This window comes from Vombatus ursinus, unplaced genomic scaffold (assembly GCF_900497805.2).
Source record: "Vombatus ursinus unplaced genomic scaffold, bare-nosed wombat genome assembly UNPS02013950.1, whole genome shotgun sequence".
Classification (NCBI taxonomy): domain Eukaryota; kingdom Metazoa; phylum Chordata; class Mammalia; order Diprotodontia; family Vombatidae; genus Vombatus; species Vombatus ursinus.
In genome coordinates this window covers 1,746,013-1,759,082 of record NW_020953728.1, presented here as the reverse complement: position 1 = coordinate 1,759,082, position 13,070 = coordinate 1,746,013, and the positions used below count along the sequence as shown (strand labels likewise).

Below are 13,070 nucleotides of genomic sequence, written 5' to 3'. Positions count from 1 at the left end.
CACAAAATGGAGATAATAATAACACCTGATGCCCAGTCTTTTGTAAGGATAAAAGAAGGAAACTTTAATATCCGTCTCTCAGTGTTAGACAAATCTTATAGAAAAGACTTGGGAATTATTTGTAAAAAGATGATGATTAAATCTGTGGGAATTGATGGAGAGAGAGAGAGAATACGAAAAAGTCTAAGAAGGAGCCTTGGTGTACATCCATAGTTACATGGCATTATCAAACAGCAAAGGAGACTAAGGTGTGTTCAGATAGGTAAAAGGAGAACTAAATGATAGAAGAATATATCTTAGAGGAAAGAGTGGTCTGCAGTATAGAATGTTGCAGGGAAGTTGAGAAGGATGAGAGTTGATAAAACACAATCAGATTTGGCATTTAAATATGAAATCATTGGAAATTTTGGAATGAAGAATTTATGGTGGGTGATGATATTGGAAGCCAGATTACAAAGTATTGACATGAAAGAAGTGAATTCAATGATTGTAGACAACTTTGTTTTTTTTTTTCCCTAGGAGTTAGACTGTGGAAAAGAGCAGAAATATGGGATGATAGTTTAAAGGAGCAAGACTAGCAGTGGCCAATAAATGAGAACTCATAGCCCCTCAGGGTCCAGGAATGCATTAGAGCAGACATAGCAGCATTTTATACAGTTGGTAAAGGTGTAGGTGGGCTTACATTTAGTCTGGTTTATAGGAGGGGATTTCTAAGACTCATGACAACAGTTTCTCAACATTTTCTGGCAAATCCAGGCAGAATATCCTATGACTCTAGGTAATCATCTTTCCCCTCTTTCAATCTGTGGCAAGAGCCCAAGCTGTAGCCTAGAAAAATAGGGAAGTTAATTCTTAGAAAGAAGACAAACTATCTTACAGACTCTAATGTTAAGTAGCCAAAACTGTCTTTTAAATCAAACCAATTCATAAATACTGATTCCAGTGACTAAAACTAAACTACACCTCTTAACTATTAACCTTTCAATAACTAATAAATAATGTAGCAGTTTCACACAAGGGAAAGTCCTACCACTTTATTGGAGACCAAAGTAAAGGAAGAAATAGTGGGGGGATTATCAAGAGGTTTTGAATTGTGGAAAAGGAGTGAAGAGAGAGTTTACAACAAATGGTCTCTATTTTCTCAGTAAAGTATGAAATAAGGTCCTCAGTTTATTGGGAAAGATTTAGGGATGGTATGGGGATGTTTGAGAAGAGAATATTTTGGCTAGCCTCTATGGGGGGTAGGGTATAGAATCAATTAAAAAGGAATAAAAGGATTGTCTTGCTGATCCAGGCTCAGCTGGTTAAACAAGGGTAAGAAACAGGGAGAGATGTATGGAATGATAGAAGGTTATGGTCTGATAAAGAGATATCCCATATTAGTGGAATTACATGTAGATCATGATAAGAAGGGTGTGCCAGTCCCCTGCATAGCTGAAGTGGATAACAATGGGTCACAAGAAATTAAGAAACTGAAGAACTGAGGAGTTAAGATGTTTGAATTTTAAAGTTTAAAGTGGAATTTTTAAGTTCCCTAGCATAAGGGCAGGAGTTGAGTGAAGATTGAGCCAGTATCAAGTTCTTTGAGAAAAAGGGAATGTCTTGAGGCAGCTGATACAGAATTACAAATAGCTGTACAAAACTCAAGGAAGGGAGCAAGCATATTTTGTTACTAGGGAGATGGGAATGGGGGAGGGAGGCTTGAGGAGGAGTTGGTATTTTAAGTTAGAAATTACAGGACAGTTAGGATTTTGACAGTTGGACACTAGAGACGTGGGATAGGGAAAAGAGTTAGGGTCCACCTGTATTTCAAGACAGAAGGTCATCTTATCAATGGTTGAATGAACCAATCAATTATCCCTTACTCAATTAATTTAACTAACAAGATTTTCTAAGCCCTGATACCTTTATCAGGTGAGAATACCTCTTTGAGTTACAAAGTAACCTGTAATAAACAATTGAGTCCTAGAATGAATGTATTGATCAGTTATCTCATTTTTCCCACCCTGGCTGCACTCATTTTGGATTTTTTTACTTCTCCACCATGCTCCATGACAGTATCTCTTTTGTGCGTTGTCTTGTTATAAGATCCTTGAGGGCAAAGACTGACTTTCTTTTTTGAATTTATATCTCTAGTGCTTAGCACAATGTCTGGATATTAAGAAGGCACTTAATAAATGTTTATCAACTATTGACTATTGATTTATCAAATGTATAAACTAAGAGTGAAAAAGTCCTTAATCAATTTGGAAGGATTGAAATGACATTGAAAGAAATGGCTTGGATAAAAATTCAAAATCCTCTCTTCTAATAGCAGGCTAAGCTGAGTGGCAGAATAGCATCAGGAAAGCCCCTGAAAGGGAATTGTTAAGGGGAAGGTGAATGACAGAATCTCTGTCTCCTTTCCTCCACCTTCATTAGAAGATGATCTTGTGAATTTTAGAAGTTCAGAAGATTTGGACTTCCCATTAGTGCCTGAAGATAAACTAGGCCTGCTGAAGAAGTGCAGAGTGAAGAACTTTACAAGAAGCCCAAAAGAAAATAATATCTAAAGTGAACTTCATGAGTTCTCCACAAAGGACTTTCATCAGTCAAGAGATAAGAATTTACCTCATTGCCACATGAGCTCTCTAAGCTTGAGCGCCATGATGCCTTTGGTTTGGAAAGGGGTGGTGGTTCTTCCAACTGCTTTTATTATATTACTTTGTAAATATTCATTTTTAAAAGCTAATTAGGACTAGTTGGTTAATTGATGTCATCTGAGAGCACATTGTTGAGGCATCATGAGTAGTAGGACTAGAAAAACCTCCTGTTCCTCAGAGTTACTTCTAAAACTTGAAGGAAGAAAATGGTTAGTAACCTTCTAGTGTTCCAGCCTGCCAGTGTTAGTGGGAGTTGGGAGAACGAGCCCTGAGCCTGTACTATATTAAAAAAAGATGAATCTAGAAGAACAGTGGGATAAAATTGTTCGAGTCAATTGCTGCACACCCAGAGAAAGAAATATGGAGTCTGAATGTGATGGAAGTGTACTATTTGCTCTCCTTTTCCTTTGTTGTTTTGTTTTATTGCTTCATTCTTGTGGTTCCTCCCATTAGTTCTAATTGTTCTTTACATCATGACTAATGGGACAACATGCTTAACATGAATGTATATGTAGAGCCTATATCAGATTGTATGCCATCTGACAGGGGGGGAAGAATTGGGAGGAGGAGAAAATTTAAAACTCAAAATCTTACGAAAGTAAATGTTGAAAACAAAAAAAAATGGATTTTTAAAAATCAGTTAAGATCTATACCAAATAATAATAATAAAAATAAAATTGACATAGAATGCCAAAAAGAAGAGTCAATTGCAATAGTCAAGTTGTACTTCAATAATACTTGTTAAGTACCATTACATGCAGAGCACTGTGCAACATGCTAGGCGGAGATGCAAACTTTAAATATGACTCAATTCTTTTGTGCAGTTCACAGTTAATTGTCCTTATGAGAAACAATAGCAAGCTTGGACTAGGATAGTGTAACTGGGAATAGAAATAAACAGCCATATGGGAAACATATTGTGGATGAATAATTGACAAGATTTGGCAACTGGGGATGGGAGAAGAGGGAGAGATATCAATAGCTATAGAACTAAGGATGGTAGAGATCTTGGAAATCCTTCATTTAACAAGATCCTCATTTTACAGTTAAGGAAACACCCGCAAAAGTAGTGACTTGCCCAAGGTTACATAGTAATAAGTGACAGAGTAAAGATTTGAACACAGATGCCATGACTACAAGTTCAGTATTCTAAATTCTTGTGTCTAAGTAACTTATTTTAAGGAGCAGTTGGCAAGGAATGTAGTCAGTACAAATCCTTGAAAAGTGGTAAATAAATATGAAGCATCATTGTAAATTTACTTGGCCAACTTTAAGCTATATTTGTTTATTGAAGTTTTTGTTTTTGTTTTTAATCCCAAAGCCATATGCCATTTTCAAGGAAGAACCTATTTTGAAGGAGAGAAAAAAACAATATATTCCTCTTCTGGAGTTTGTGTTCTCTATGAGTGTAAGGTAAGGATACAGCTGGATAATTTACATTTTCTCAGTAACTTATATAAAATAATTGTTCATAAAACATTCATTGCAAAGACTTAAAGTGATACTGATAGATTAAAAACTAAAATGTTTAATTATCATATATATTTCTATTATCTAAATTATTTAAAAATATATTGCCCCATTAATATTGACATCACACTAAATTTGAACAAAATATAATTTTGTAGTTGAAATCTAAAATCAATTCATTTATATTGTTGTTATGAAAATCAAGTCAATAAAACTAATAAATGCCTAGAAGGTTTGCAATTTACATTGGTGGATTGATTACTAGCACTGTTGGATGTTTGATCCTTGATCTTTATTGATGTAATCAATGAAACTATGGGTGAAATCAGACAAAATCAACCATTAAATTTTGATTTTCACTAAGCTAATATAAAGCTTTCACTAAGCTAATACATACTTCTCTTAGACACTTAGGTCAATGGTAAGGTAGTAACTTTTTTTTAAAAAAAATCAACATTTAAAAATTACCTATTTCATAGAAATCAGCCTCTCTATTAATACTGATGTTATGATTTAGGTTGAATTTCTCACAAATTTAATTAATCATGTTTTTTTTTTAAAAAAAAACTTTGTAAAGCAAAATATTGAAATATTTCTTCAAACTAAACTTCTTTTTCACTAGTTCAAAATTTAAATACTTTTCACATTAATTTTCATCCCTTTCCAAAATTTTTACCAATTTAAAGTAACTTAAGTAAATTTTGTGGTTCAAGTTAGATATCTTAAATAACTGCACTTGCCTTGGAACCGGGAAGACACTTAACTTTCTGAATTCAAATCCAGCCTCAGACACTTAGTAGTTGTGTGACCCTGGGCAAGTCACTTAACTCTGTTTGCCTCAGTTTCTCATCTGTAAAATGAGCTGTAGAAGGAAATGGCAAACCACTTCAGTATCTTTGCCAAGAAAACCCCAAAATGGGGTCACAAAGAGTTGGACACAACTGAAATGACTCAAAAACAACATATAAATAACTGCCCAAATATTAGTCCTTTGCTTTGGAATTCCAGTGATCTGTGTTAGTTTACCTAACTATATATTCTCTACATAACAGAAAATTATAGATTGGGTAAGGAATCAGTGCTTTCCTAGGATGTTTTATAAAATATGCATGGGATATTGATTGTAGAAGAAAATAGATATATGTGTCAAATGAAAAACATTGAGACTAGAAGACTTGAAATTGTAGTAGTGACCTTTAATAATCAGCAAGATAAAGTGAAGTTTTAGCATCATAGATGAGCACATTACTATTCCCTTGGGTGATAATTGGAGGTTCCATAAGATAAGCAAGGGAGAATTATTAAGTAGAATTTTAGCTTATTCAAACTCTCAGGCTTAGGCATTTGTGTGTGTGGTGTGGTTTGTGTATATATGATACTTTTTCTCTTAAAATAAGTTTTTATTGAAGTCTTTTTTTTACACCATAGTTTTCCCAGTAACCCTACTCTTAGAGAGCCATCCCACATAACAAACAGTATTTTAAGCCTTCCCCCAAAAAAGGAAAAAGAAAAGAAAGAAGAAAAAATCAGCCCAACTAATCAATTCATCAAAAAAAGTCTGAAAATGTGCAAAGTGTCATGTTTTTGGATCACCCATCTCTGTAAAAGAGTGAGTTGGGAGTGTCTCCTAAAATCTTTTCTTTCAAGCCAAGCTTGTTCTTAACGAATTTTGCATCATTTACTTTTGACTTTTTTTTTGGGTAGCTGTTGTTCCCATTTACATTGTTATATTAAAGTAGTTTTTTTTTAGTTGATTGTCTAGGATTCTCTAAGTATACCATCATGTCATCTGCAAAGAGCAATATTATTGCCTATTCTAATTCCTTCCATTTTATTTTCTTCTCTTATATATATAGCTGACATTTCTAGTACAATGTTGAATAATAATGGTGATAATGGTCATCCTTTCTTCACCCCAATCTTATTGGGAACTTTGCCGGTTCCCTGCTTATGAGGTAAAACCTCAGGGTTGTTTTGATTTGCTTTCCCCTTATTAGTGAGTTGTAACATTTTTTTTATGTGGTTGATATTATTTTGTTTATGTACATTTGTAGGGATATGATTTTTCCCTTTAACTGCATCCCAGAAATTTTGGTAAGTTTCCTCATACTCAGTCTTTCTTTAATCTCTGTATTCTTTATGGAATTAAAGCTTCTAAGGTACATTTTGGTATCTTATTTTGAATTTCTTATTTCAAAAACTTCTTATTCTATTGCCTTGCAACATTGCCTTGCCTCATGCTACCCTCCTTTTTTGTTTTTGAAATAATACTTCCTGCAGGTGATATAAAAGGATATTGCTTCATAGTGGAAATTTTCCTATGTCCTTGATTGTTCAGGGGACAGAGCCATTATTTACTTTCTACATCTTAATCATTTCCTGCCCCTCCATTTGCCTTGAAATCCCCTCTCTGGCCAATGCTCTTCCACTCTTTTTGTTGTCAGTTGCCTCTAGGAACTTGGATTTTCTTTCTCCTGAAGAAAGGTCTCTCCTATGAAAAAAGGGAGAAATTATATAAAGAGCACCTCTGTAATTGGGGACCTTATAAGAGGTATGATCTGTAGGGATTCGGTGCTTTAAAAGCTCACTTACCATTTTCCTTGAGGCTGGATGTCAAAGCAGCTCAGTCTTCTCTCATGAGGAAATGCATAGTTCACTAGCCTCAGTCTCTGCTCCAAGTGACTTCTGGGGGGACATAACTAACTGTATAACATAACATAGCTGGATCTTCGAATTTTTTCCTCAGAATTAGTGGAGTGTCACACAATCTCTGTTTCTCCATCTCTCTCTCTCTCTCTCTCTCTCACGCATACACACACACACACATGCACACACACACACACATACTTATACATGTTCTATCCCCATTTTCTCTCTTTATTCTCTGACCAAGCTATTAGTGCACATATCACTGCCACAGTGCTATCACTGACAAAAGAATTATAAATGTCCATCCTGGACCTGTCTCTAACCTGTGAATGGCCAGAACCAAAGAAAGCAGGCCAGAAGCCAGTGAGTCAGGAATGAAAATGTGGCTTAATTGATTTCAAAGTGAGGAAAGCAGGTTTGCAAACAGAAATGCTCCTGAGAAGGGCTTGATGTAGTGGGGCAGGAGTAGGGCTTATAAGCCTGAAAACCACAAAAAGGCAGAACCCAACACAGTCATCCTTAAGTTTTGAGTAAACAGTTCCTATGGCAAGCCCATATGTGCAGGCATTTGGGGGACAATTCAGGTGTTCTTGAGTCCTTGGGAACAATCCTTAAGTCATTAGAACCATTGCATAAGGGTCATTGAGCCTTGTGATTGTTCAGCAGGGTACAGAACCAGAGTTAGCATGGTGAGAACAGGAGTGCAACATCTGGTTCAGTTCACTTAGAGGTTACACAAGTATAGGAATAACTAGAGTTTTTATAGCTAGGAGGTTTGCTTTATCACTTTCTGCTGCAACATGTCAGCTGCTTCTGGCTCGCAGGGCCTTGGGAAATTATTGATTAATATGAAAATCATAAATCCCTCAGAGAACACCTGGTGCTGGTCAAAGCAATATGTTTTGCCAGAAGGTGAGATCATCCAGAGGGTGAGTGCAAAGGATTGTTGTTATGCCAAGCTCAGGGCACAGCCTGCTTGCTGGGCCTTAGCTCTGGAAAACAGAATGTGTCCAAATATCTTGACATCACAGGCCAAACAAATTTCTGCCGTATGTATCTTTTTAACACTCGAAGGAAGGTGAAGGATGTGGAGTTGAGTTCTGTGGCAACCAGCATAGTATGACTTATGTAATCCTGCTCCTGGTAGTGTTGTGCGTAGTAGGGGAATGGGTGCTAAATAAGCATACTTTAGGATCTAGAAATTAGCTTTCTCTGCTGTTGTTTCATCAAGATTTTACTGCATTTGGGTTCTTGGTGTCATAGACCACAAAGAAAGTTGAAATTGATTCATCTCTGGTCACATAATTCCTATTTTGGAGCAGTGTGAGAAGTCATTAAGATTGGGGAAAAAATGTCTAGTCTTCTATCTTGCTGGTTTCATGATCCTTAAAATGATACAACATTACATAATTTATTTAAATAAAATATTTTGGAGGAGTTAGATATTTGCATTGTGTAACTGAGCAAACTATTTCTGAGTCACATAACCAAAAAAGATCATGGAATCATGAACTTTATCCAGTTCCTACTCTCTTTCACAAAAACAAACAAACAAAACAAAACAAAAGAGCAATTACACACCAAATGTAATGGAAATGTAGTTGAATCCTTAGGACAAGAAAGCCAGAAGTCCAACAAAGTAACAGCCTTAACCCACACTGGACAACTCTAATCCTTTGGGCATTTACTCAAGACTACTACTCTAAGAGCTTCTCTATTCTGAAATGATGCAGAAAATGAGCAAAAGCCTTATATTTTGCAACATAAAGCTATATTCCCCACTTAGTGCAGAGAATCTACAACAAGTAAAAGACATTATTTCAACATGAAGATGGAAAGGAGAGTAGGGGAGAGATTGTCCTTACTTTTGCCTGGAACGGACCTTAGATTTGCAAACCTCAGGGCTGAAGTGACTCCACCCATTATATTCATGCTTCCTTACCCCAGTCATTTAAAAGTTAGCAGATTATGATTCAGGTCAGCCAGAGAAGGAATGGTCAGAATTAGCTCAAAGGGCTACCATTCATGTCTCAGGCAGGCCTGAAAAAAAAGTGACTGAAATTTATCTGGACCTAACCCTATTCCTGCAGATGTTCCTTGGAGGCAGGGACCAAGCCAAGTGAAAAGGAATTCCTCAATTTGGGAAGAGGCTAAGGCAGCCTTGCAGTCTAGCCTAGTCTATTGAGCATACATAATATCAAAGGGTGAGTGACAGTGTAATAGAAGGATAAAATTTTCTGTCCTTAAAAAGGATAAAACCACTAAATATTTTGAAAGGAAGAAAATTTAATTAAAATCTAAAGCATTAACAGATTAATCAACAGAGAGAGTGCTAAAATTAAAGAAGTCTGTACACAGAAACATAAAAGATTACAATATTTTTATAAATAAATATTAGAAGACAAAGGAAATTGAATCCATGCTTAATAAAACACAAAACACTGAAGTCCTAAGAGATTCAGAAAACCCAACAAGATATGTTAGAATGATTCAAAAGAAAAAAGGAAGTTGTGCATAGTAGATTTGCAGTTTTATGTGCAATCATCTTTTTTATTGTAATATGTTTTGGAAATGCTTGTTTTATCTCACAAATTTAAAATAAAATTTAATAATTTTTTTTAAAAAAGAAAAGTTAGAAAGGAAACAAATGTATGAACTTATGGCCTGCACAGTAGAAATAATTGGCAGAATAAAAATACTTGAGTCTACAATAGCAAGTCACTCCAAAAATGTTAAAGAGAGAATATATTTCAAATAGAAAGATATTAAAGTGAAGGACAATCTGGAAAATGAGAAGTAAAAGAGTAAAAGATAATAATCCTCAAAGACTACATGATCACTATGCAATCAAAAGTCATTAATCTCAAAGAGAGATGTGTAAAGAAAAATTAAGTATTACTGGTCTATCAGAAGAACATGACAAAATGAAAAACCTAAATACTATTATGCACATAAAATAATACAAGAAAAGTTCCAACAACTTCTGAGCTAAGAAAACAAAATATAAATCAAAAGAATCTACAGATCACTGCTGAGAGAGAAGTGAAAGCCTATGTTACTAACTCTAAAACACATAGACAAGACACAATAAATTCTGTAAGAAACCAGAAGACCTTCAAATACAAAGGTTAGGAAATTCACATAAACCAAGATTATTCTATATCTGTTAGAAACCAAAGAAGGGAATAAAATAACATTCCACAAAGCAAAAAAGCTCAAGATGCAATCCAGAACAATTTACTCTGCAAACCTGAGACTATTATGAACAAGAAAAAATAGATGAATGTTTAATAAAAAAAAAGCATCTAAGCATTTCTATGTGGTGAAAAAAGATGAGCAGATTTTTTTTAATTGTAAACACTCCAAACTAAAGAAACACAGTAAAGGTTAAAAAAATAAAACATCCAAGAAAATAACCATAATAGAAAGACTGGCTTACATATTTCCTGATACTACTTGATACTGCTACTCATTGGAGTATTCTTCAGTGGCTTAAAAATTAAAAATAAAAGAAAGACATTTATAAGACATTTTTTAAAAGTACAAAATGGGAGAGGATTCTTGGAAGAAGGCCAAGTAAAGCAGTTTTCCTCCTAAGACAACTTGAGAAGACCTCCAGGAGCTGAGGTTCAACCTAAGTGAAATGCAAACACCTCCAGGCCAAATCTGCTTAATCAACAAACAATAAGTCCTGGGGCAGCTAGATTGGGAGGCAACCTCAGCCTCAGGAACTTTTACCTCACAGACAGTGTTGGGGTTCAATGGCTGAGTAGGAGAAGATTAAAAGACCTTCCTCTGTCAAGGGATGCCAAGCACAGTTTATGGGGAGAAGGAGCTAGCACATGCTAGTGAGTTCAGTAGCAGAGGAGCAGGGACCCTGTTGGCTATGGGCACCTGCAGGAGAGCAGAATCCCTGGTTTCATTTCCAGGGCAGAGAGGACAGCTTTAGTTTGAAGCTACAGAGGACCACAGAGACAACAGCATTTGTAGGACAGCATGGGTGGGGGCCCTAGGCTTGGCTTAGGGGTGGAGAGGATTGCTCAAGGTTGGGTCCCAACCCAGAGCTCAGAAAATGACAGAAAGAAGAACCTGAGGCTTGGGACTAGAACTTCATTATAGTAATAGCTGCTAAAAGCAATGTAAAATAAAATAAAATAAAAATAAAAATGAGTAAACAAAGGAGAAAGAACTTAACCATACATAGCTACTGTGGGGATAGAGAAAATCTGGGTTCATACTCAGAGGAAGATAGTGGAGCAAAAAAACCCACCCTTTTTTCAAATGAGAAATGTCAAATGGTCCCAAGGACAAAAAAAGTTATTGGAAGAACTTAAAAAGGACTTTAAAAATCAAATAAGAGAGATTGAAGAAAAATTAGGGAAAAAAAGAGCAATCCAAGAAAATTATGAAAAGAAAGTCAACTAAATGGAAATAGAGAATAAAAAACTTAAGGAAGAAACTAATTCCTTCCAAACTAGAATTGGGCAAGGGGAAGCTAATGATGTTATAACACACCAAGAAATAATAAAACAAAATCAGAAGAATGAAAAAATAGAAGAGAATGTGAAATATCTCATCAGAAAAACAACCGCTCCAAAGAACAGATTGAGGAGAGACAATATAAGAATAGTAGGACTACCTGAAAGTTATGACAAAAAAAAAGAATCTTGATACAATAGTGTAAGAAATTATTGAGGAAAATTCTAGAACAAATAGAAATAATAGAAACAAGTAGGCAAAGTAGAAATAGAAAAAAATCCACTAATCACCACCTAAAAGAGATCCCAGGAGGAAAACTTACAGCAATATCATAGCTAAGTTCCAAAGCTGCCAGTTTAGGGAGAAAATATTGCAAGCAACAAGAAAAAAAAAACAATTTAAATATCATGGAGCTACAATAAGGATTACACAAGACTTAGCAGCTACTACATTGAGGGACCATAGGTCTTGGAATACTATATTACATAGAGCAAAAGAGCTATGGTTATGACCAAAGGTAACTAACCCAGCAAAGTTAAGTATAATCCTGAATGAAAAAAAATGGATATTTAATAAACTAAAAGACTTTCGGGTATTTGTGACAAAAGAAGCAGAACTTTATGGAAAATTTGACATATACGATCTAGCAGAAATATAAGGCAAACATTAAAGATCAATTATAAGGGACTCAAAAAGGTCAAATTGTTTACTTCTTATATGTGAAAATGTTATAAGTACTCTTACGATTATCATCATTATTTTGGTAGTTTGAAGGAAAGGCTTGGGCTGAACTATGTATAATGGGATTATTCTTAGAAAAAACTGTAGGGAGAGATAAAAAGGAGTAATTATATCATACAAATGAGTTATAAAAGAAAGAACAAAAGGTCAAGAATTAAAAAAAAACAGAGAAAAAAGATGTAAAGAAAGGAGATTCAGCAGTAAGAGACCTTAAATTATATTATAAGATGAGAGCAGTGTTAAAGTGTAAAATGGATAATTTTATTTTAAATTAAATTTTTCTTGTATTAAAAAACAATGTAGTAGCCAAGAAGAGAAGGAATGCAGAAAATTGGGGGGAAAAACTTTCATAGCCAATCTCTCAGATAGGATGAGATCATGTTAGAATATGGCTATGGTATAGGAAATGATGACCTGGTTGATTTAGAAAGACATGGAAAAGACTGGGACCTATGTATTCAAATTTAAAATGAATAAAAAATTTACAAAAAAAATACAAAAGGGATAAAGATCAAGTGGAATTTAGTGAAATATAAGTGACAGTAGAGGAGCAGACTAGAAACTCCAGACTAAACCATATAACCCTACCTCTCCTTCAAAATGAATCAATTTACTTTGTGGAATGAAACAACAGAGTAAGAATGTTCATAAATGGGATAGCCTAATCAAGTTGATCAGTGAACTATATTAGATTCTCAGTAAGAAAAGAGACTAAAAGAAAATAGGAGAGGTAGCAGAATGTAGGAGTTAAAACATGAAGAGGTGAAAGCTCAACTAAATGTGGGAGAAGGGATTCCCACTGAAGAGCACTCCCATCGGTCAAGAAATATATATATGTTCATAATGGGATATGGGGACCTTAAAATGGATATAATGAGAAAGGAGTTGGTACACTAGGAGAACACATCTGAGAAGGTATTGTGCCTACATGAACAACATCCTATCTCCTAGGCAAAAGGAAAATGGAGAAGGGTGGGATGCATGGAATCAGGAAGGAGATTACATGGCAAATGGGAATGGTTTTGGATTTATAAGGAAGGCAGGGGTTAGAACTGGATAGCATGATTTGGGACACAAAGTAACTCCTAC

At 35.1% G+C, this 13,070-nt stretch overlaps 1 protein-coding gene across 1 annotated transcript in view; it reads left to right on the top strand.

Annotated features, from left to right (window-relative positions):
• The window catches only part of NELL2 (neural EGFL like 2), a 191,109-nt gene that overhangs the window by 80,640 nt on the left and 97,399 nt on the right, over nucleotides 1-13,070 (top strand). The window contains exon 10 of the mRNA XM_027858959.1: nucleotides 3,964-4,055. Coding sequence (XP_027714760.1) covers nucleotides 3,964-4,055 — 92 coding nt within the window. The remainder of the gene's footprint in view (nucleotides 1-3,963; nucleotides 4,056-13,070) is intronic.